This window comes from Melopsittacus undulatus, chromosome 2, assembly GCF_012275295.1.
Source record: "Melopsittacus undulatus isolate bMelUnd1 chromosome 2, bMelUnd1.mat.Z, whole genome shotgun sequence".
Taxonomy (NCBI): domain Eukaryota; kingdom Metazoa; phylum Chordata; class Aves; order Psittaciformes; family Psittaculidae; genus Melopsittacus; species Melopsittacus undulatus.
This window is the reverse complement of record NC_047528.1, coordinates 20,759,656-20,785,011: the sequence shown is the minus strand read 5'-3', so window position 1 is coordinate 20,785,011 and position 25,356 is coordinate 20,759,656. Positions and strand designations below refer to the sequence as shown.

General features: G+C 40.1%; 1 protein-coding gene across 1 annotated transcript in view; it reads right to left on the bottom strand.

Annotated features, from left to right (window-relative positions):
* The window catches only part of MTUS2 (microtubule associated scaffold protein 2), a 184,963-nt gene extending 161,080 nt beyond the window's left edge, over positions 1-23,883 (bottom strand). Inside the window, exons 1-3 of the mRNA XM_005149779.3 lie at positions 21,622-23,883; positions 14,900-15,140; positions 5,305-5,511 (exon numbers count right to left, since the gene is read on the bottom strand). Of these exons, the coding sequence (XP_005149836.2) occupies positions 5,305-5,511; positions 14,900-15,140; positions 21,622-23,883 (2,710 nt within the window). The remainder of the gene's footprint in view (positions 1-5,304; positions 5,512-14,899; positions 15,141-21,621) is intronic.
* Between the last annotated feature and the right edge of the window lie 1,473 nt (positions 23,884-25,356).

The following is a 25,356-nucleotide window of genomic DNA, read 5'->3' as shown; positions in this document are numbered from 1 at the left end:
ATCTATTTGTTTCTGTGTTCACTTTCATGTTCCTATTTCTCCACTCACCTGAATCTGAAGCTTTGGCATCTTTGTTTATCGGAGTGGAAATTCAGCATTTAGCAAAGCCAGGCAATGCAAGGTCAACAAACAGGATGAAATAGATACATTGAAGAGGGAATTGTGGAAGTCTGCATAAAACATGCAATTTCATAATTCTATAATTTTAAGCCAAACCATAGTTGTCATGAGATATAATAAAACAAGTTTTGTAATATGCATCTTAGTTTTCTGGCTTAGTCTGAAAAGGAATCTCTTCACCACTCAAAGCTGTAGGAAGATACTGAATAGCATTCTCTTTTAGTCTAGCACCTTGCCAGAGAATAATTGCCTCTAACACCATGCTATTATTCTATTTTAAGAATCTTAAGCAACGGGGATTTTATCACTTGAGATGGGAGATTATTTAACAGCCTAGTAGACCTTATGACTACGAAGTATTTCCTGATATTTTATCTACATTCTTCCATTCCCTAAACTCATAGCAGTTATTATACCTCAACTCGTCCTATACAATCTATCCTTCTTCCAATCCTTCACACATCAAACTGTTTCATGGTGTTTAATGAATTATTTCCCATGTGATACTTTCAGCATATTAGAATCTATCCTGAGGTACACAAAACTCCATGAGGAGGACATTTAGCTGATCACTGGAAATGCAGGTGCAAGCAAGTGAGGGAACTCTAAGTCCCTTAAAATAGCAGACTACTAAACCAGAAACTACAGTATGGACATCATGTTACTGCACTGCAGAATCACAAGATAATATTGAGAACCACATCCCACAAGTATGGGCCTTTCTTGTATGACATGAACCTCTTAGTCAAATTTTACTGGGGCAAACACAGGAGCAGCTTCAATATAACGTACTTAAAAATCCAAGGGAAAATACGCAGTTGGGTATTTAGTTAAAAGTTAGCAATTTAGGAGTTTTTCTTGATGTTTACACAACTGTTTCACTCCACTCCAAATTGCACTGGTTTCAACCTTAACATGACTGCTAGTTGTTTGCTTTTTCTCATATTTAGCGGAGAATCCAAGTATCTGAATTTTTCAGTTCTAGTCAATTTAGAGTGTGAACAAATGCAGCAAGTTTTTTGACATACAAACCCTCCTTCTGTCTAAATAAAGAAAAGTGGTTTAGAATATTATCAATTTTTAAACCTCAAAAGCAGCAGGCCAGAGAGGGGGGCACACTTGAACTTTTCAGCCAATCTTGAACAAGTGCTACTGGAAAAAAACTGTCTGTGACATGGAATAAATCGGGGGAGAGCTGAGCCTCAGCCTGGGGTTGCCCAGGTGTCAGGCCATGTGGCTTTGCCCCAGCAGGAGACCTCACATGGGCCTTGGTGCACTGTGGTATAGAGCTGCTCTGATGTGGGAAGCTGTGGGTGAGAGGTGTGAAAGTGTCAGGGAGAGCTGCACATTCCACACTGAATGGAGACGAACATTAGCAGCAACAAAGGATGGACCCTGTCCATTGGTACACTGAGCTCTCACTGCTTCCACTTCTCTGAGTTTCATTCAAACACAACTGCCCTTGTTCTCCTTATGGAGCAAAGAGCTCACCCTGAGCCATTTTAACCATTTCATTTTGAGCACAGCAGCACAGGCAGTGGTGAGCTGTGGTGAGCTCTCCTGACCCATCCTAGGAGCGGTCTTCGGCTTCTGTCATTGTATCCTACTTCTTTCAACAAGGTGAGAAGCTGCCACCATCATGAAGGAGCTTCACAGACCTTTGTTCCCCTGTGTGCAAACCACAGGTTACACATGAGCATCAAAAAGTGGATTTTAAATGGCCAAAACAGACTAGTGACCTGGCTTGTGGGCCAATTCTGACACAGAGGCTGGTGAGATGCTGAGCAGTTTGGTTGCCAGAGCTGTTCCTCCAGCCTCATCACACAATCAGGCAGGACCCCATAGGAGCAGACCCCCTTACGACTGATCCTGATTAGCAGCTGGTGGAACGGCTGCCCCAGACAGTGTGTTATCAATGAACAACAGTCTGGCTTATACACATACTCCAGGGACAGGATTCCAGGAAAGACCAGAGGACAAGCAGACAAGTCCTGCACAGCCTGCCCTGTCCCTACCATGGGAAAAGAGCATAGTCCCACCGCTGAAAATCTATTTAATTGAGTCAATCAGAATATGTAAAGCTATTGCCAGAAAGACAGCTGAGGAGCATAGCACAGGCTCCATGCACATCCAAGCTTACTTCTTTCAGAGAGGTCACAGGAAGGGAAGAAAAGAAAAAAGCTGCCACGTCACAGCTCCATTAACAAATTTCTCCACAACACAAACAACACGTCTCCTTACTCTAAACAAGTGCAGTTTTACTCCCTAGACAGTATTCAATCAGTATTAGTGTGCCAAAATGGGACAGCAGTTGGGATTTTTGAAAAGAAATGTAACAATCAGGGGTTTGGGAAGAGCTAGCACACCACCACTTCTGGCAGGGGATAGAAAACCAGTAACAGGATCTCACTAGGACCCCATCAAGTATCACTTAAAACACTCTGTCCCTAAAATAAATCTGTGGTTTTCTTTCACACAGCCACAGTCACCTGCTTTTTATGGAAGATACAAGACCTTGAGGTGAGCCTCACTATTTACAAAAGTAGCAGCCCCTCCATTTATAACATATGCACATTTCTAAGATGTTTTCAATTAATTCTGCCTCCCTGACATGCAGAGATGCTGCTTAAATAGGAAATTGTGTTATCATATGTGTCTGATGATTTCTAAAGCTTTTTTTTTTTGCATTTTCTACACTACTGAGCTACGAAATTAACAGTCAATTTCCACCCTGCCCTCTAAGAAGTCTGATTTAGTCAAAGATACAGTCTCAGGTGGTAACTACAGAATCAGCCATTTATTTAATTTAAATAAAACTGTTCTTCCAGCAGAAGTGAAGGGAAGAAATAATATGTCATGCCAAGATGTGTCTCCTCTACATCCATTCGTGGGGTCACTCTGTTCACATTGAAGTGCACTGCTGATCTGTGTTAAATAAGCTGTGGTTGAACAAAACAATTTGTGTTTCTTGGGTGTTGGGCAACTAATTTAACACTTGCTGGCAATAGACTAGAAATAGAAAAAGATGATACAGTCTTACACTAATAACATTTCTATGACAGTTAATTCAACGAAACATCTGCCTTATCAAGAGTGATGAAGAGAACCTGTGTTGCCTTTAATCCAAAGAAAGCGGGTAATGTTAGGTGTCTTTTGTGTGATGACTTACCCGAGGGCTGACGCCCTAAACACAGGGCATGCTCTCACCCACTTGGCAGCACACCTTTGTCTGTCACCCACATATAGGAGGAAGCACTATCCATTTGTAATTAAAGACAAACAAAAGACTTCTGGGCTGGACAGCTATGTGTGTCACAGGAACCATTTCAGAGATATGATCCTCAGAAAGTGCTCATTCTGTTGCTTTCCCATGGAAGTGGAGGGAAACTGCTTAGATGAGCTATGTAGCTTGTTCACAAAAGCAGAAATTATAGATCCTACAGACTGAGCTTGTGTCTACATGAATGTGTACAAGCAGAACTCTTCCCCTGCATAATTTTTGTATTTGTCAGAAACATGCACAAGTTGGACACAACATTCTAATCCCAACATTAAAGATGGTTGCTATGGTCAACAAAGTCTGCTGGAGCAAAATGTGTGCCCCAAATACTTCCACATCCATGGATTCTGCAAATAAGGAATATGGTTTCAGATTTTATAGGCTTAATGTAGAAATATGATATAAAAGCCCTCAGAATATATAAATGAAATCAACTTCTTTTAAGACAAATGAAGAGTTAGATGTAACTTTCTGGGTCTGAGGTTACTAATGCTTCTCCAAACAGTTTTTTGAATGGATATCAATTGATTCAAATTCCACAGTCTGAGGCAATTTCCTGTTAAAGAATTCTCAATTGTATGAACTTGTGTATTTCCACTCTGTTCAAGGATAGTGCTGTACCTACGGATGTTATTTTTTTTCAGATTCACCTTTGAAATTGGTAGACAACACTTCTTACAGAGATGTAGCTGAGGTCTAAGCAGAAATCAGGTAATTCTGTCCCTAGCAAAGGTTATAAGTAACCAAACACAAAAAAAAAAATGCAAGGATAAAAGGAAAAGCTGTGCGTAAAAAGCACAAAGCAAAATAGGTTGACTACTCTCAAAGTAAAGTTTATTAGGAAATAAACAGAAATGAGTGATCAGTCGAACCTTAAAACAAAATGCAAGAGCATGTTTGGGATGACTGGCAAAGTTAGAAGTCCCTGAACACATTAGTCTTTGGCATTTCAGTTACGCAATCTAAAATGGGAACGAGAAAACCCTTAGAGTTTTTAACTATTTTCACTTCATTTATTTTAATTCATTTCAAACGAATACAAACACTGAAAGATTTACGAGTCTGCAGCACATTGGCTTCTCTGTCGTTTCATATCACCTGGTTCCCACTGTCTGTACCCCTCCTGGCCTGCTCCCACTTGTTCTAATACTGAAAGAGTTTGGGCTGAACTCAGTCTTCACAGAAAAATGGTCATGGAAAGTCCTCAGTCCCCATTCCTGCTCTGTGCCCAGGACATGCGCACACTTTCCAAGAACTGCACAATCCAGTGGGTATTATTTTGTACTTGATAAAATTAGCAGTCTTTATAGAAAATAGGATTTGAAATGACATTCCAGCCATGGAATTCTTCCAAGTGTGTAGAAGATACAACAGCTACAATGTCAGTTCTGATCCTTTTCACATCTCTGACATTATTTGACTAATTTTCTAAACTGTCTTTATTACACTGCATATTAAAAGGCAGAAGAAATGCAGATGTGGAAGACTATGCTGCTCATTTTAGATTATCTTTGTCCTAACTGTTCTGCATGGCTGCAATATACCTACCAAACACAGTTTACTGTAACTATTTGCTTCAGCTTGTAAGAAGGGATATTCTAAGTAAAAATAAAACAGAAAAATGCCTCAGATTCACTCTTCATGTGATTTTCTCTAGAGCAGGGAAACCAGCCCCTTCTACATGCAATGTACATCCAGCACCTATTCATCTATTATTAATAATATTTTTATAAACCACACTAGGAAGTCAAGATACCAAACCTACAACTCGGTGGCACAGAAGAGATTAGTGAGAGCTGCACAGATTACATTAGTCCTAAATTATACACAAACTCCAGTCTGGACCATCCTGGAATACATCTATTTAATATCCCTCCAGAAAGAAGGATGTTTTTTGAACTTACGGTTGGTTGTCCTGCTTTGATCACTCTGAGCACTGTCGTTTGACTGGTTGCTGGAGACAGAGGAAACGCTTGAGCTCCTGACAAAACCAAATGTGGCCAGTTTAGCTGCTGGTAACCGTGAATAACCTGGAGGACGAAGTCCAGGCTGGCAGGGCTTGGGAAGATTTGATTTTGCAGCACTTGGACATGAGCCTTTCTTAAGATCAACTGAAAGAAGGAAAAAGAAAGAAAATTTTATTAAATAAACTGAACTGGAATACACTGATCATTACCTGTATCACCCAACTATATAAAGTCAGTAAAAAGACTGAGTTCAAGTTTCAACAGCTGTTCAAACTCCAGCGATGTCTTATTCTCACTCCACTAAAAAGAAGTTCTATGGAACAATTACAGGTCATAATAATTTGTAAAACATGAAATACAGCAAGGACCCATGAGGAATAACTCAAACTTCCAGCAAAGTAACATAGTTCAAGTCTGCTAGGATATTTTTTTTAATGTTATCTTCTTTTATGCTGTATCACTTTCTAATTTTGCATTTGTTATATGATAATTAAAAGAAACTCATACACACCCTACTCATAGCCTCCAATTTTGGAAACTGTTGTAGTATGCCTACAATCCACTTCAAGGACACAGGACTTCTTTGTATTCCATCAAAGAAAACAGTTCTTTGAAGTTTTTGTTTTAAATTTCCCTAAAAGAAAATGCCTTTTTCTTGCACCAAGACTGGAAACAAGGACATGACTGGTAAAACTGTACTTTTTTAATTACCAGCAGCCATTTTCATTGATGGACTTCTCGCTATAAACCTATGTGAATGACATTAATCAAGTCCCAGACAACTGACAATAGCAGGTTTATAATAGATGAAATTAGACAACAGTAGTAGTTCAGCTACAGCGTCTCTGTGGTAACTGCTAACTAGTCATCTGTCTCCAGTTTGTGTCCTAACTCACATTCTGCTGCTCTTGACTAGTCGAAATTTTCTAGGCAAATACAAACACAGGCCCATAAATGTTCCAAATTGTCTTCATGGACCAAAGATTAGAGTTTCCTTTTAATTGGAATGTCTGGATACCAAGTGGATCTGAACCTCAGGTGTACATAAAATTTGGGTTGAGGTTTTCTGTCTAGGTTTGACAATGTCGTATTCATGTTCCTTTTGGAATACCAAGCAGCAAAATCATATATTTAAAACAAACAAAGTTCTCCAAAACTGGAGCCAAAGTGTTTAATCAGTCATCAGGTTTGGTGGGTTAGGAAGCAAGGCTGCACTAAAACAATCAACATATTCTGCCAGAAAAAGCCACAAAGTCACCCTTTTTCCATTCTTTTCCAGGGGACATTATTTGTGCATTAGCCTGACATATACTTCAAAAGAAGAAGTGAACATTCTTAATATAAAGCAAAACTGGAAATTAACTGCACAGTAAGAATGCAATCTTCATATTATTACAGCATTTAATTCTTTTGTAAACTATGTAGGTCACAGCCTTATTAATTTTAATGAAGCATTACACTTTGAGGAGACTTTCTAGAAAACAAGACTAACTCCTTTAAGCAGAAAAATGTTACGGGTATTTTGAACGACGGATGTGTACCTCATCACAATAATAATACTAAGTTTTATTTGACAAAACTAAGCCTTTTTTCTTGAAAAAGAAATATGTGCAACATCAAACAAAGAAGAATTTTGTTATCCTGTAAAACACATTCCTTTAAAAGACTCTAATCCTGAATCTGCCTTCATTTGGATGATGTGAAGATGAGCTCAGAAATACCTGTAGGCTCCAGGTGAAGGTGAAGAGCAGTGCAGGCACATTAGGGTGGAGAACAGGTAAGCAGTGATGTTTACCATCAGTTTACTGCTAGGCTTGTGCAGCATTGCTTTGACAGTGGTCTGTTACAGCTATTTATTTTAAGGCTATCTGCAAAGTACCACCAAGCCAGACTTCTTATCTCCTCACTGCTGGGTACATTCACACCACAGCTAGATGATCCTATGGCAAGGCACTAAAGAGCCTGATCTCAATTCTACCAGCAGAGCTTGCAATTAGTGTGAATCATGTAAATTGATTTTCATGCAGGAACAAGAAAAAGTGTCCAGTGAAAGGCTTTAAGAGTCCCAAATGATAAAAATGACATGCTAATCATCTTCTAGACAGAATCTCTTTGAGAGAACTATTTCTGCATTAATAACTGCTTCATGGCAGGATTCAGACTGGCTGTGCCACTTCAACAGTATTTTGGATATCTTGCTTACCCAGCTGACTCTGCAGTCACACACTTGTTTGTGGCTGGGCATGGCCAAACATCATCTTTGCCAGCTATTTGGTACATAAGGGCAACTGCATGTGATAAAAGGCACACAACTTAGTCACAGTGTGCAAAATATTGCAGGTGTTGCTACAGTGACAGGACCAAGACTCCAGATTTGAAGCACAGAAGAGTATCTGTGCAAAGTGGCTGCAGGAGCAAGGAACCTGCTCAAGTCGGTGGCAGCAGGGAGAAGGTATGGGATGGTCAGTTGCAGGTTTTATGGTTCCCCAAAAATATACAACAGGCCTGCACTATGGAAGCTGAGAGCTGAGATTGCTTTTTCCTAATCATCTCTGAGGTGGAAAGGGAAATCTTTCCATTTTACAGCAAAAAGCTATAAATATCACAGATTTCCTGTAGCAGAATAGGGGAAATTCCACAGGGTCGGGGGGAGGAAGTGGTTAGAAATGGTTTTATTTAAAAAGCAGTTGAGATGTGCTTGCCCTAGGGCAGTGAGGTTCACCTGGGACTCCCATGTCCCCAGATCAAGCACAGGGATGCCCACACCTAGTTCCCAGGCTGCAAGTTCTCTGCACTGCCATACAACCAACCACTACAGCTGTCAGTGAAGAATAATTTCCTTACAACCAGAAGTATGCAGGTGACAAATTACCCAGCCATCCCTAGCTATTCTTCAAGATCACTCTCCCAGACTGGGACAGAGGATTCAGTGTTTTTTCTCACACTTCTATGTCTGTTTCAGTTTATGACTTCGATTCAAATTCTCCCTGAGCTAACAATATTCGGTATCTTGAACTCATCATCATCCTTAAATTATTTTTCATTTCTATTCTTTGCAATCCAGCTCTTCTGTACCATGAATGTCCTGGGGGCAGGACATTATCTTTATTAAGGATGCATTCAAATCCTTAAAACTAAGTAATTTTGTGTCTTCTTTCTCATTAAAATACATGAGACATCAGCCTATTGTACATATTTTCTGTTCTAAGTATTATCGAGTTTTACAATGCATGTTCTTTCTTTGTTTCTGTTTCTTAGAAGTATAGAAGCACTCCTGCAAACAAGGTCTGGGAGTTCAAAACAAAAGTTATTTTAATGAGCACTTTTGATTTTAATAAAAATCTGCCAAAATAAGCTTAAAAATTGGCAAAAATTCATTCCAGTTGTCTCACTGCATGAAGCTAATTATAGAATTAAGTATTGTTGTCTGCATGGCACACAAGTAATTTTCTATGACACTTCAAGCTGTTTCCATCTAGAAACAAGAAAACATTTTGAGGTAGGGACTGATTGACACAAACCAGATGTGCCTGGGGAGCCTTAAGGAAAGACTGAGATAGACATCTTATGCAACCCCACCACACATGAATCACACCTCCATGCACAAGTATAAGGAACTTTCATGTGACTTCTTTGTGAAATCTGAATTTGAAAGAAAAGATTTACACAGATATGTTCTTTTGAAAAGAAGAGTGGTGGTTCAAGACTTCACTTGAGATTCAGGGATCCTTGTCAAGCCTTTGTATTCTTGTGGTGGGTTGTTGGTTTGTTGTTGGTTTTTCTTGACAAGCATGTCTTTTAAAACTCTAATCATTAGGTGTCATTTTCTCTTAGAAAGCTCACTTTGTTTTACAGGAAGCTCTGAACATCATTATTCTCATTTCATATTCAGGAATCTGGGGCAAAGAAGTTACCCACAAGGTCACTGAATTAATCAGAGATAATACAAGCAGAGTTAACTTTCTGCACGGTTAATCCACCTCAGAGTTAACCCAGTCATTGACATCTTTGCAGATTAAAAACAAATAACAAAAATAAGCAACCTATTCTGTTGCTACTGCCTTTGTGGTTTCCCTGTCATAGGCATAATGACTTCTCTCTGAAAAAGAACTGAAGAAAGGGGCTTTAAAACAGAGGCTTTAACGATTTACACTCAAAGAGCTGTGAGCTGGTTGTGCTCAGCTCCCCTGAGGATCTCTCACCCAAATGTCAAGCCTGGGACAAGTTCAGTTACAAAGGGAAAACAGTTGTCACTGCTGAACATCAATTAATTTCTGATCAGCCAGTACATCATCTACTGTAGGAAGTGCTCATCTCCTCTTGATTCAGATTTAAAAGCCCCAAAAAGCTGCTCTGTGCCTTCCTAACTTCCAGGCAATGAAAGGTTGTTCAGCAGCTTCTCACCACCCCAAGAATTTGTCAGCTCACTTTTGTCCATGTTTGCTCAGAATGTGTCCTTGCTCACTTTGACATGCAGAGCAGCAGCATTCCACAGAAACATCCAGCACAGAGACTGTCAGTGCCTGACACAGCCTTACTGCATTTTCCAGTGAGAGCCCAGGGTAGCAAGAACTCTTCTCTGTGCACCAAAGCCATGGCTCATCTGCTCAGCTGCTGCTAATCAGCTGCTCAGAAGGGCTGCAGGTGCCCAGCCAGCAGTGATGCTTGGCTTTTGCCAGGGAGGAGGCATAATATGAAGCATCTGCCTGCTGTTGCATCCAGCATTCTCATGACTGGCAATTTAGCACAAAGGTTATAATAGACAACCCTCTCATATGATGCATTTCGGTTCTCTGAAGACACAGTAACTAGGGTGAGCAGAGAGGTGGTATATGGCTAAGTCTTGAGACAGTGGCAATGCCCTTAGCAAAACTCATAAAGAAGTGTGTCTCTCCCTTTGAGCACTTAATTTTTCTTTACAAAATACAGATTGTTGTCCTAAAGAACGCAGAGAATGCCAACTGAAAACACTGCAGTTCAGTGGAGCGCACAGAATATTTCCCTCTCTGAATTCTCCCCTTGTCACCTATTAAGCAATTAAGTTTATCAGCTCAAATCCAAGTAACTGAGAATGAAAACCTATAAAATAGGCACACAGCAGTAAGGCAATATTTCAGGAGGTAACGTCAAAACCCCTTTTCTATTATCAAATCTCACTTACTTGTTCAAGTATTAGGTATTCCTGAGAATAAATGTGAAAGCAAAGCTTTCCCACCAAGAGAATGCTGTAGACATATTGTAGTATCCACGATGAAATACATTATAAATATACAAAGACACAAATAAATGCATGTATCTGTGTGTGCCTGAATAAAATCAGGAACATTGCAGTCCTGATTTATATATAAATTGTATCTTCAATAAGAGCTGGCTTGCTTAGAAATTAGATGAACTGTTAGACCCTCAGGACTAGCAAATTTAATACACAAAGAGGTGATAAGGAAACATCATTTCATTAACTCACTCTTTGAGAAAAATACCATAAATACTACTGAAAAATGGAGAATTAAGTGAAGTTTTAATTATGAAATCTCTGTAATACTTTTCAAAATCAGACATTAATTCCATCACAATAATCAGCTAATTAATGCAAATCCTAACACACTTGCTCCAAGAAGTCTTTATAACCAAGAAAACACATTCATAATTTATGTTATAGGCACAGTATCTTTCAATGCTTGTTTTGAATTACAAATTTCCCATAGAAGAGACAGAGTCAATTTACATAAAATAATCAAACTTTTGCAGACACTATTGCACCTTTAAATACATCACGATTCAATTACTTCCTATCTTACATACAGTGTAGAATGCTGTTTCGTACAGGCAGACTGCTTGCCTGACCTATATGAGGCAAAGCATCACCTAAGGAGCAGCACTGCTCAACAAGGAACTTGGGGCAAATGCCAACACATGTGTACTGTGTCCTACAGATGAAGAAGGATTGCTGCTCTGGTCACATTTTAGGCATCACACTTGGACATAAGACTTGTGGGATCATTCATTATTATTTTACATTCTACTTGTGTTTTAAAACTAATGAAACCTTTAATGTACTTGTAGTACTTGGAGTCCATCAGGGATTTAATTATCAATTACTTTAGAGTCAGTTTTATGAGTATTAGTATTATACACAGGCCAAACCACTCAGCTTATCAGTGCTGCTTAAACAGACTGCTACATTATGAATGGCATGGCAAAGGGGAATAAAATCCTCATTATCAGGCACTGCTTCTGTCCTCAATACTGTGCCATGGCAATTTCAGTTTAAAAGCCTTCCTGTGATACCTCACACTTTGTCATGGGATGGTAACTGGCTAGATCCTTCTGCTTCCGTTACCCCAGGGCAGGACTGAAATCACTAGGATTAGAAACTGGATTAAAAGCTCAGAAACAAGCTGCAAGAGTTGCTGATTGCAGTCTTGAAGGCAGAACTGGTATTCTTGAGAGAAAAATACCCCCTAGACCTGAGCTGCTTTTGCTGCAGTCAGCCAAGATCTCACACCCCACAAGACCCCTGGGCAAGGGTCTTACCAGCAATCCTGCCAGTAAGCATATGTTTATGCATTTCATTTGCTTATATTTATAAATATGACTATCAATCAAAGCTGTGCTTAATCCTGTTTCTCAAATATTACATCAAAACCAATAATGCAGATTAAAGTTTAATACCACAGCTAACTGCAAGTTAAGAAAAAGTGGTTTAAAATGGTGTTGGGTACCTTAAAACAATTGGCTGATGGTGCCTGCCATATTCTGAGCCCCTCCAGTAAGCCTCACACCATGCCAGGAGTTGCTGTCCCATCCAGCCCCCCCAGCAACCAAGGACCTATCTCTGGTCTGTATTTGTGCACCAGCCTGAACATAGACAAAGGAACCAGTTCTTTGCTGCCCTTCCATTCCTATACCAGTCTTCTCCTGTTTGCTGTCACTCCAGTCTCTTTCATGAGCAATTTATTCTACTTAGATGGAATTATTAAAGATAAGAAGACTGGTGAGTTGACCTATGAAGTTATATGTTGCTAAGAGAAAGATTAAGTCATTTGAGGTATACAAGGAAAAAGGCTTTGGACAAGGAAAAGTTTATAAGCCGATCTTGAACGGATAATTGGGAAATAAAATGCCAAAATTAAGAGAATGTAAAAAGTCTAATATAAGGTAATAGAAATGCATAAAAGATAACAAAAGAAATAAACAAAGAGCAATGAGAAGTACTTTGCAACAGGATAAGATGTTGCAGAAAAAAATAAACATATTCTTCATCTCACAAGGGAATAGGAAGGCAAGATGCCAGAAGTGAAAACTACGTGTTCTGGGATGGACAATGAAAAACTAGAGACATTAACAACCTCTCTAGAACAAGTCTTGGGTAATCTAAAATCAATAAAAGCAGTCAGAGCCCAAAGACCAGATGAGAGGCACTTTGGGATCCTGAAAGAGATGGCACACAGATTATTGGACTACCATGGGTTATCTTTGATAGCATCCTTGAAAGAGTGATGTATTAATAGAGTAAAGAAACAAACAAAATAACAGTTGTAAGAAGGAAATTATGGAGATCCGTGAGTTAAATTTTACCTGCAAAGCAGACAAGGTCCAAGAAATAATCAGTGACAAGCTCAAAAAACAACAACTTTTGATCAATAGGAAAAGTTTAAGAAAATCAATTTTTGTGGAATAGGAATTGCTCTAGCAGCTACTGCAATTTCCTTGTGTATACTTCTCATGCGCTGACATTTTTAAAGGAAATATTGCTGGCAATAAATAGAACTGATAGGCGGATACAGCTTAGATTTTAGAATGTCACATAATATAGGAAGACAGTAAATTGGTACAAGACAAGTTCCAATTTGGATTAAAAATGGCTACAAAAGTCACATGTGCAGTCATCAGTGATGCAGGATAATAAAAGAATGGATGGATGGATTATGAATAAATAAAAATCAAGGCAACATTCATTTCCAAGGATGAGAAAAGACAGTGGATTTGATAATAGGTCCTGTTTGCATATTCCTCTCATATCTATCTCTCAGACTGGTTCCTGTTACATAATGGCTTACCCTACCTAATGGCTTATCCTGAACTTGCAGCCTCTTGCAGTTTCATTTCAACAGAAAATATGATCCAATTGCTTTCTGCACCTGCATTCCCGTGTTCAATGCTGACTGAACTCAATTCACCGAACTGAACTGGTATTTACTACCCAGTGTGCAATCTTGGAGTGTCTCAGAAGTCACATACAGCTGAGCTTGGTCAGCATCAATACAGATAAACTACAGATGCAGGGTCAAATAGCAAAGGGTAGTGTCAAGAGACACTGCGTTACAGACAAGCTTGGTTTTTTAATAAACTCCAAATCCTGGCAACTTGTGTTACTGACTGATGCTGTCCTCTCAGGTAAGTCAAGATGCTCTGGCCCATTTCCATTCTGATTTTCTCTAAATTTCTTCTGATGCTTAGTATGGAAAAATGGACACTGAGGAAAAAGAGTAATGGTTTTCAAATACCTACAAAGGGGAGAAGGCCCCATGCTCACTCCAGACAGAAGAGGAAATAAATTGCAACAATGGGGATTAAGCAAAACAGTAGGGAAAACTTTTAAGTTGAAAGCAGGCAATGCATTGGAGCAGCCTGCTTTCAAAGGCTCTAGGATCTCATATTGAAGATTTTTATAAATAGATTTTCATGAGCAGGTTAAATAAACATCGATCAGAAGGAATCCTATCCTGGGCAAGAGGAGGGATCGTACAATCCCAAGTCATTATTTAACTTTATTCCTTATGACTCTTCCAAAAATATCTCTGCACACTTATAGCCTACAGCTGCTGTATTTCACTTTGGCAGTGACTGATTTTCAGTTGCCTCTGAACTTGTTACCATTTAAATGTACATTGTTAAAACCTCCAAGCTTTTCCAGGCTAACAAGGAATGCCTTGTGGAAGTAATTGTTATCTCTGCCTTGTGGCACCATACACTTCTTCTGATTCTTCTCTTGCTTTTCACCCCCAACCCTCTAATTCTGCCCAGGGTCATGCTGAGCTGGAGAGTAACTAAGAAAAATATATTGGAAATGTCTCCAAAGAGGTGTATACCAGGGCTTCAGAGAATCAAGATCTCTGCCTGCAATTCTGAGCACTGCCCAGGCTTTCAGAGCACAACGTGGTGAGGAATGCCACGTTCAGATGGAATGATGGGGTCTTCACTATGGCAGAAAATGTCCCATTAAATTCCTTAGGGCAAAACACAGATTTTTCAGGCATTGCAAAGAGGAGGAAGACAAAAGAAGAGCACAGTGAGAATTATTACTGAAATTGATTCTTCTTGGGTAATGACCTGTTAAGCAACCTTTCTGTAAGTCCCAGACTCCTTAGTCAGCCTTGCTGCAGGATGAAAAGACACACCTCAAAGAGTGCTGTTGGAGCTTTGTCGTATCAGGTCAAGATGTCACTTATTTTGTGATATTTCTGTCTGGAAAAAAATGCATCTTATTGGTGGCTACAGTTAAAGGAAGGAAAGAAAGTTCATACTTTACCTGAAGCATCAGGATGATAGAGGCTGGGAGCACTCGTTATTTCTGCTTGCTGATGGAGACAGCTACCTGAGGATCTTTGACTTGCAATGAGAATCCTGCTCTTTGCAGATGGTAACCTGGACACTGCACCCAGTCCTAACTGTGGCTTGAGTATCATGGCAGATCGATAAAAACTTGGTGGGACCTCATAGTGTGTATATGGTGGAGGGCAAAATTCATCTTTTGCAGGCCTTTCCCCAACCTACAGAAAAATCATTAACAGAAATATTTATGCAAGAAATCAATAAATCCAGAAAATATGGAGCTCTAAGTTGCTTATAAAGGCTAATTCTCCCTCCTTGTGAATCTGGGCTTCAGAGCACTGCAGACTGATTATCACTTTCAAAAAGTGATGGTGTTACTACATGAGTCACTCTCTAAAAATACATACACACACACATTAGTCTCAATACAGAACTAAACCCAAATAAAGAATTGATGTCTTCCCCAAAAGGAAATAGACAAATGGTAGATCTTAAATTAGTGAAAATAAAGTTACTGTTAAGTCCTGAAAAGTGATATTATTTAGAGGTAGCTACACAAAGAGAGTGCTAAGTGAAATTTTTGTTAGAAGTTATTTAAAACACTCTGAGATACAATTTTGTTGGAAGCCCCTTTTAACTTAGCTAAAAATAAAGCTGAAGGTATTCTGAGTTCATTTAATGAAAGAAATGGTATTGACAAATCATTCGTGTGAGAAAAAAGTCCCCTGTACGCATTCTTAGTGCAAAATATTCATTGCAATCTGTGCTCCTAAAGTTCCTGAAAAGAGACCTGGTTGTGGAGGTAGGCATGTTTTACATTTGAATATTCCAAATCAGAGCTAAAAAACCCAGCTGCCCATTTGAATTGGAGAAAAAAAAAACAAATTTACAGATGTGAAATATTTAGTGTTTATCACAAATAGACACTGCCTTGCTAAAATCAGAGACAAATCTCTCAGTATTCTAACGGGTGTATACTGTGAGGATGGAAGTTAAGTACCAAGCTGAAAATATCTCCATCAAACTGGCTCTTACCAGGAAATTTGTAGTCAGGGAATGACATGGTTCCCCAATTCAGGCCTTGCATCTTTTTATACTCAAGCTGGGCTCTGATGCTCACTTTACTGTTCTGCTTCATGATTCAGGACAAGGGTGCAGAGCAAGGTCAGTAGTTTTCATCACTCTCACCTGCAAAGAACTGTTTACATTTCTGGGTAGAGCCCAGCTTCTTCTTCATTGTCTAATAAAATGCAGTACCAACATACTGCAGACAGGACCCATGGATATTTTTTTCAGTGCATCTTATTTAAGACACAGGAAAAAAAAAAACGAACAACCAAAACAGCTTAGGAAATAGGAAATCTGAAATAAATTTGTTTTAAAGTCAATCAAAAAGTGCCATAGGCTATCTAGGAAGAAATGTAACTGAAAATTAATTAATTGTGCTGTAAGTTATGAAGCATATTATATGCCAAATCAATTTCTATTTAGCAATTATAAGCATTTAGAATATGTGATTCAATACTGGCTATAAAAGCTTTGATCCTTGTTGTTTCAAGAGCTTTAATCCTCATTTAGTAAATCTTCAATATGCTGAAAGAAACGGGGTTGGTCTTAAACTATTAAATATAGAAACTTTGAGGCCTTTGTACAGGCATTAAGAGGGCAGATTGAACAAACGCTGATCATTATATTTTCACTCTATATTTTCCCTTTGCTTGCAGTTCTATTTCCTGCCATTAGATCTTCCTGTTTCCTTTTATGTTGTACTTCTATGACATATTTCTACAAGTTAGGATGCATTTTTTTACTGTATAGATGATTCTCCAGGCTTGGACTGTAGGATATACTTAGCTTTTTATTTTCAACTTCTAGATATGAGACTAGATAAGATTCAGTTATCTTTTTATTTATTTTATCTTTTCTAAAGTTATCTTTTCTATTTATCTATTTTTTTTCTTTATTTCAGCCAGATTCCCCTGTACATTTCCTATCATTTCATATTTAACTGGCAGTGAACACAACAATGCCAAGTACTTAAGTATAAGGAACAGGGAAAACCTTTAATAGAGAAACCATGCCTTTTTGATAAGCTGGGTCAGCTTATCCAAACCTTTAGTCACCTCATTTTTTTTCCTTTATTGACAGTATGCTAGGAGTAACACAGAAGGTCAACAAACATGCACACAAAAAGAATCACTCAATCACGAGCATAAAACGTATTCTCAAGCTGAGAGAACCAAGTAGTATTTAGAATAGAATCATTTAGGTTGGAAGCCCATCAAGTCCAACTGCAATTTACCCAAATATCTCTCAAGAAATAGATGCTTTTTTAGAAAAAAATCCCATTTTTTGAGGGACACAAACATGTTACAAAGACAGTATTTTTCTTTTCTATTTAACAGCGAATTTATGAAGTGTAAAATTCAACTGGTCTCAATAGAATTGTATGCATTTGTTGATTATAAAGCCATTTTAAAGCTTTTTAGAAATATATGGATTAATATGAGGCCTGTTAACATCCTGTACTTGATTTTTTTTTGTGAGGGAATTTAAATAAAAGGTCTGTTGCATCCTGTCAACTAAAAAGAAGCTCAGCTCAGAGTTTTATTGTGTGTCACTGTTCATTCCCCACTTTCTCCATTTAATGAATTTGTTAGACTGGAAAGTCTGCAGTAAATGTTTGGAGCATACAGGACTTTCCACAGGCTGGGTAATCCCTAGCAGAGCTGGCAGCACAGACAACAGGTAAGGATACCCAACACTTTCCTTCATATTACTTTGTTTAAACATCATCAAACATTGGTGCCTTAAGCAAGAATCATCTTGTCAAGCACCTGCTTCAGGCAACTATCTGGGAAAAGAGTTGGCAACATTGGTTCAGGCAGTTCAGATAATGAGATCTGGCAAGGAATTGATGATTTGACTATAAAACAATTCCCCTTATCAGCTTTTCCCCTACAGGCCTTTTGTTTCAACAGGTTTTAGTCCATGCTTTCCAGTACAGAGAGATGGGTAGCAGACACAAGGAGGTGGCTGAACAGGGCAGGCACAGGCCTGGGGAGGCAGGCAGAAGAGCAGGCAGAAGACCCCCCACAAGAACCAGGGCTCTTGGCAGTGGCCCTAAAGTAGTGACTAAAGTGAGCCAGTGACTACCCTCTGACAAGGCATGAGCCATATCTGTAACAGTAAACTCTCACCCTGCAGCCTAAGCTTATGTTCTTGTCATTTAGCTATCTGAAGGGTCTGACTGATAGCAGCCATTTACACTCCCTATCATAGTTATGTAAAGAGATATAAAATAATACTGAAAGATCTCCAAAGCCCAAACTGGATGTGTGAAATAGGGCAATTTTTTTCTCTTATGAAGACAGTAGCCATCCTTCCCCAGCACCTACCTGTTTCCAAAGCTTCTGAGTCTTCTATTCTGTCCCTTCAAAAGGGTGATTTTGATCTATCTCAATAGATCCTAATCTATTTTTTTTTACTACGCAACAGTCACCTGCCATGAAACTGTACTGTGCACAGCTGCTTTTCTAAATATCTGACCACTTCTATAGATCAATCATTTCCTTTCTTTTGATCCATACTGGAGCTATATCAGTTCCCTTTGCATTTCTCTAACTAGCAGGAGGGTAAGGTAATTGCTTTCAGGGTAGCAGCCCAAAGGAGAAAATAAAACTTTATGCTATCAGCTCCTGACTCCTGCACTAATGCAAACTCTTAACACAAACTGCAGTTTGATTGAGTTTTCCTTCCCAGCCTTTCCTCCAGACAATACAGCTTCTCTGAAGTAGCAGCTTGCTTGGTTTCAAACCTTCCCTTGTTGAAATACCCACCCAAAGTCATATTTCTTAGAGGAGTGGGAGAAAAAGGAGGATCGTTGAGCACATTCTCCTGGAAACAGTGCTGGGGCACATGAAAAACAACAAGGTGGTTGGTGACAGCCAGAATGGCTTCACTAAGGGCAAATCATGCCTGACAAACTCTATGATGGGGCTATTAAAATGATGGACAGGGGTGGAGCAGTTGATGTCATCTACCTGGTGTGGAGACAGTGTTCTCACAGGAGAATGGGTATTTGGTACATGAGCTCTGAATAACTCTGAGGGATACAGCAAGGCCGTGGGAGGCCAGAGGAAGCCTAAGCAAGCAAGATAAGAAGAAGCTGTAGTTCACTGACTTATGAGAACTGTGGACTGTTGGCAAGCGTTCAAGGTCAAGTTCTCACACCTGCGCTTAACCAATTATATGTTAGTCACTAAAGGTCTTCAGGACAAGTATCCAATCATGATATGCCAAATTACTGTAGGTGTGTGTAAGCAATAGTATATAAGGAGTTAATGCTTTGCAATAAATGGCTTTTTGTCTGATCATATTGATCTCTGACTGAGTCCATTCTGCGGCTGGACTTGTGCAAAGCTTTTGACACTGTCCCACACAACATCTTTGTCTCTAAATTGGAGAGACATGAGTTTGATAGGTGGACCACTTGGTGGGTAAAGAACTGTCTGGATGGCCACACACAAAGAGTTGTGGTCAACGGTTCAATGTCCGGTTGGAGATCAGTAACGAGTGGTGTCCCTCAGGGATCGGTGTTGGGACCGGTCTTGTTTAACATCTTTGTCGCTGACATGGACAGTGGGATTGAGTGTGCCCTCAGCAAGTTTGCCAATGACACCAAGCTGTGTGGGTCGGTTGATACGCTGGAGGGAAGGAATGCCATCCAGAGGGACCTTGACACACTTGTGAGGTGGGCTGATGCCAACCTCATGAAGTTTAACCATGACAAGTGAAGGTCCTGCACCTGGGTCGGAGCAATCCCAGGCACAGCTACAGGTTGGGCAAAAAGGAAATTCAGTGCAGCCCTGCGGAGAAGGATTTGGGGGTGTTGGTCAATGAGAAAATGAACATGAGCCAGCTGCAGTGTGCACTCACAGCCCAGAAAGCCAACCGTATCCTGGGCTGCATCAAAAGGAGCATGACCAGCAGGTCAAAGGAGGTGATCCTGCCCCTCTACTCTGCTCTCGTGAGACCTCACTTGGAGTGTTGTGCGCAGTTCTGGTGTCCTCAATGTAAAAAGGACATGGAACTGTTGGAACAAGTCCAGAGGAGGGCCACGAGGATGATCAGGGGACTGGAACACCTCTTGTATGAAGACAGGCTGAGAGAGCTGGGGCTGTTCAGCCTGGAGAAGAGAAGGCTGCATGGAGACCTCATAGCAGCCTTTCAGTATTTGAAGGGGACCTACAGGGATGCTGGGGATGTACTATTCATTAGGGACTGTAGTGACAGGACAAGGGGTAATGGGTTCAAAATTAAACAGTAGAAGTTCAGGGCAGATATAAGGGTAGATATTCTGTGAGGGTGGTGAGGCACTGGAATGGGTTGCCCAGGGAGGTTATGAATGCTCCATCCCAGTCAGTGTTCAAGGCCAGGCTGGATGAAGCCGTGGGTGACAAGGTTTAGTGTGAGGTGTCCCTGCCTATGGCAGGGGGGTTGGAACTGGATGATCTTAAGGTCCTTTCCAACCCAAATTATACTGTGATTCTATGATCCTATGAAAATGGTTTTCAATCTTCTGCAGCCTATAAGTGCCCTCCTTCTAACCTTAGTCTAGAGTAAATCATGCTGCAGACTTGCCACAACCTGTCTTCTTCTGATTATCTGAACTCAAACTGTATAAGCCATAGATAGCTGTGGTCTTCAGAAGATTATGTCAAACATAGTGAAACAGCTGCACATTCTGGGTTATTTTTGCTTTAATTTCCATTGCCATGCATTAAAGAGTAATAACCTATTAATTTTCCCTGAACTTACAAGCAACTGTAAACATATACTACTAATGGCTGGCATAGACAAGCTTACAGTGACTTGCAGAATTCTAACTCCAGACACAAAATATCAGGGTTACAGTTGGAAACTGAAGTTAGAGGGGAAAGGACAGCAAGGACTGTCCTTTCTGTGTTTGCAGTGAGATGTTGCTGTATGAAACCCTATAATCCATGACCATTTCAGTAGGTTTCCTGTCAACGTAAGGGCCAATCTACACCCACAGGGTATTTTAATTTGGGTGTTTGCCAACTTTTACTTGTTGGCTGTCACCAAATTTGTTATTTCAATGCTGTTTCTTGGATAAATACTGTGTGTAGAATGAGGCACACAGCAAAAAAACAGTAACTTTTTTTAAGACTTTTAAAATCTTTTCCTGTATGAACTATATAATCTAACAAGAGCTCTGATAGTCCCTTGGTTTCAATACAAGAGGGAATTAGTTTATACCTCTAGTGCTCTGTCTGCATAAACCTGCCAACTTTCCCATTAAGGAGGAAAAGTCTCTGTGGGCAAATTACATTAATTTCCCAAAGCTGTTCTATCAGGGGAGAAAGGGAAGAACCTATTCATGCATAAATTCAAACAGTATGTCTTTTCTAAACATCCCTATTTATACTACTAGCAGGTGACCAGTTTGCTGGAAAACACTGGAGGAATGCAGTGACACCTTCCAGTCACAGATCAGACATAGCAACAGCCTCCGTGCCAGAAATGGTTAAGTAAGCTTATTTCTAATGATCACACATTGCATTGATTTAGAATTTCTTTCTCATTTAAGGTATGAGAACTAACTTCTGGCAGCAACAAGTAAACAAATTACCACCACCTGGCATACAGAAGAGGCTCTCAAAGCTGTCTCCTTACCTCCTGCAGAAACTTCTCATTCATCGGACCGAAGTGATGGCCTGGGGGCCTAATTCCTGACACCACCAATCCAGAACTGAAGAGTCTTGGCTTCTGGAGGTCAGGTTTAAATTTATCATACAGGATGCTGGCAGATTTTGCCTCCCCTCCATTGGATGCCTTCTGCTCTGTAGAGATGGGCATGCCACAAGCAGGGCTACCGAAGGGCAGCCCTGCTGGTGCAAACAAAGGGTCAAGCTGATCTATTGAACGAGGGTTTCTCCTAATGTATGTGATGATTTTAGGTCTCACAGGTTTGGGCCTGGGTATGGCAGGTTTAATCTCAATGCTTTCTTCCAGCTTTTCACTGCAGTCACTGTCCGCATCTGTCTTATCTGCAAGGGAGCCCTTGGAGTGGACCAGGATAGGTTTTGGGATGGCGCTGCTGCAAGCAGTCTTGATAGGCACTTTAGGGGATATGCTTAACAACTGTGTACTGTTAATGGGAGGTAGGACTGAGGAGGGTGACAGTTTGTCAACATGAAGTGCATAAAGGTCCTTCAAATTGCTGTTTGATGGCATGGGCTGACTATTAACATCCAGCGCTGCCACTTCGTGCACAGGAGTTGGGACACATAAAAAGGCATCATCCTTTCCTGAAACATTACAGCTCTCTGATGCTTCCTCTGGAGGATGTTTCTGTGTATTAGCTGTCTTTTTACTTGGAACTGGAAAGTTCAAGGTTTCCATGTCACTGTCATGGTTGTCAGGTTGTTGGTGCGACACTGTCTCTGCACTGCGTGCTCTGCGCTGATATGAGAGATCAGAAGCAGGCAGAGCAGTATCCTCAGTGCTTTCTTTGACTAGTGTTAGTTTGTTCTCGTCAACTTTCAAGTGTTTGCTGTCAGGTAGTTTAGTATTATGTGTAAGAGATATTTGTTCGCCAACTGTTTCAGTGCAAACTGCATCAGCTTCATGTAAAGTTTCATTTTTTTTAGGTGTCACTTTGCCGCTGGATTTACTGCTGCAGGTGAGTGAGAATATTGTTTCCACTTCTTTGTCAGGATTTTCTTCACCATCCTGACTAGTTGCCCTGTTGTCACCATCATCGCTTCCTCTCCTTTCCCCACCAATGTTGACATCACTTAACAACTTGTCATCAGGATTTGACAATGGATGCTCTACTTTATTACAGGTCTCTTGAAAATGGGATGCTTGAAATTTTGAAGCATAAGACCCAGAGCGTTTCTCTTCCTCCACTGATGTATTTTTGTCTTTTTGACATCCCAGGAACTCCACCAACATAATTCTCTCAATCTTTTGTTGACATGTATTTTTATATTGCAGAGATGGTGCAGTCTTAAGTTCCATCTTTTTACTTTTATCACCCTGACTTAATTGTGCTTCTGATTTACTAGCAGTTTCATTGGGCTTCACAGCTGAATGTTGAGAATGAGAAGTATGCAGTGTGCTTTCATTTGGTACATTTTCTGGTTTACTTAGTTTCTTGTTCCCTGAGGTAGACGGTTTGGAATAAAATACAATATTTTCCTCTGAGGTATTGTCAAGTGGATGAAACACCATCTCAACAAAATGATCTGTGGATGTTTCTTGTGATTTCTCTGTATTTTCTGTCAAACGGTGTGATGTGTCAATGGAGTCCAGTGATGCAGAAAGCAGGCGTTTACTCGACACACGGCCAACACAGTCTTTTGCAAATGCTTCAGACTGAGGAGAGAATTTACTTGGTCTTCCTAAAGAAAGCCTTTTTATTCTCTCCACCTCCACAGTCCTAGACATTTTGCCCTTAGAAAAGTTCTGGGTGAAGTCAACATCACCTTTGGAAATAACTTCTAAGTTGGCATCATTTGTGTTACTTTTTAAATTGGACAGACTTTGTCCTCGGCTAATCCTGGTGTGCCTTGCTATGTCCTTAGCTTCTCTGGTCCTAAAGTCTTTCCCCATTTCCTTGCTTGTGGTGGAGGGCAGCTTACTTTGCTGTACAGCAGTGTGACAGGTCCGAGAGTCTTTGAAGGTCAGAAGTTTATTCTGCTCTGTATTCAGATGAGTAACTGTCTCGGATCCTCCAGAGTGTATATTCCCACTCTCATCCGTCAAATCACATTTCGTAACAGCTCCTTCAGGGGTTCTAACGTTTGTCACAATTTGATTGGCATTGGTATCCCCCACACTCACTATGCTTTCATTATTATTTTTCATTTCACTGTGATTGTCCTGAAGCTGAGCATAACATGACTTGTTTGGGATTAATGGAGCAGTCATTTTGAAGCCTCAGGTGACTGCTTCTTTAGCAGTCCTAATCAATAAGAAAGCTTTTTTCCCCCTATCAGGTTAACTGTTACACATGCTTCATTTATACATTTAAATTATAAACTGATCAGTAGAAAACTCCTTGGCAGAAAGCTTGGAGTCTCTGTCAGTCACATTTTTGTGCTGCTCAGTTGTCTTTGATGCAGTCTCTGGACCTATGGTGTGCAGTAGAGAAGTTCAATGAAAGCGAAATAGATCTGTCAAGTTCCCTCTGAATGAGAGCCAGTTAATCCAGTCAACCTATGAGAAAAACAACCCAGACAATGTTACACTGATGTCAGCAATCATGCTAGCTAAAGCACAGTTAAGATCAACAGCACTCCCAAGTACATCCCCAGGATAAAGCATTTTCAAATACTTTAGATGCTGTTTCCATCACAGCTTTGCTCCCAGCAAGAATTCTTAGTGTAGCACAGATCTGACTTGAGAAGTCACACAGTTAAAACTGGTAACTGGTTGCTGCTTCGGAGAGTAGTTGATACTGCTTTTAAGCCACATAGATTTACAATTGGGAACAGGCATAAGTAGCTAGGGTAGGGTGGGACAGAACATTGAGGGTCTATTACACCAGGAGTGGTGTAACTGAAGTACCGCTGTATAGACAAGTCATAAACAATAAAATTCCAGCTCCATTAGGGGATTTTTAAGGGCTTCTCTTCTTGCCTTGTACAAACCACAGCCATACTTGTGCTGGCACCCCATCACCTTTGACATTTCTTTGCCAGACCTATAGATACCAAGAAAGCAAAAACTATGGCTGGAGGCCTGCAAAGGAAAACTGTTTTTCTAAGACAGATGCACATGTTCAAATATAGAGGATTACACACTAGACCCAATACATTACAGCTCCTTTAGGCTCCTTCCCACCTCTGAAAGCCAGATTTTATCCTCTCTTGCTTCCAACAAGTGGAATTGTGCATCTGTGCCATGCCTAAATTCACTCTCTGAGATATTTCTTGTACAATGCTCCCACATGTGCTGGGTCTCTAATAAGGGGCTCACAGGGACACTAATTTTAAGTCCTGATTGAGTCCACTGCTCAGGCTACAGCATCTGGGTGCAAGTCTGGGTCCATGTTTCTAACACCCCTTATGAGCAGGTCCTCCCATCCTTTGCATTCAGTTCAGCTCTGCTCACACCTGGCTCTCAGCTCAAACCAGTTTCTCTATATATGACACACACACATGTTTGTTGAGTCTGGATTCAGGCTCCTGGCACAGTTTTCAGCTCTTCAGCAAACAATAACAAATTAATTTATGAAACAGAACAATGTATTTAGAATTTCACTTCAACACCACAGAATTGTGCTATTATAGAGTTTGCAAAGCATTATAAAACAAGCCTTTTTTACTACTTCTCTGTTCTGTCTTTATTGCCAGAGAAAAAAAAAAAAGACCTGAATACTTATTAAATATATGCATTACA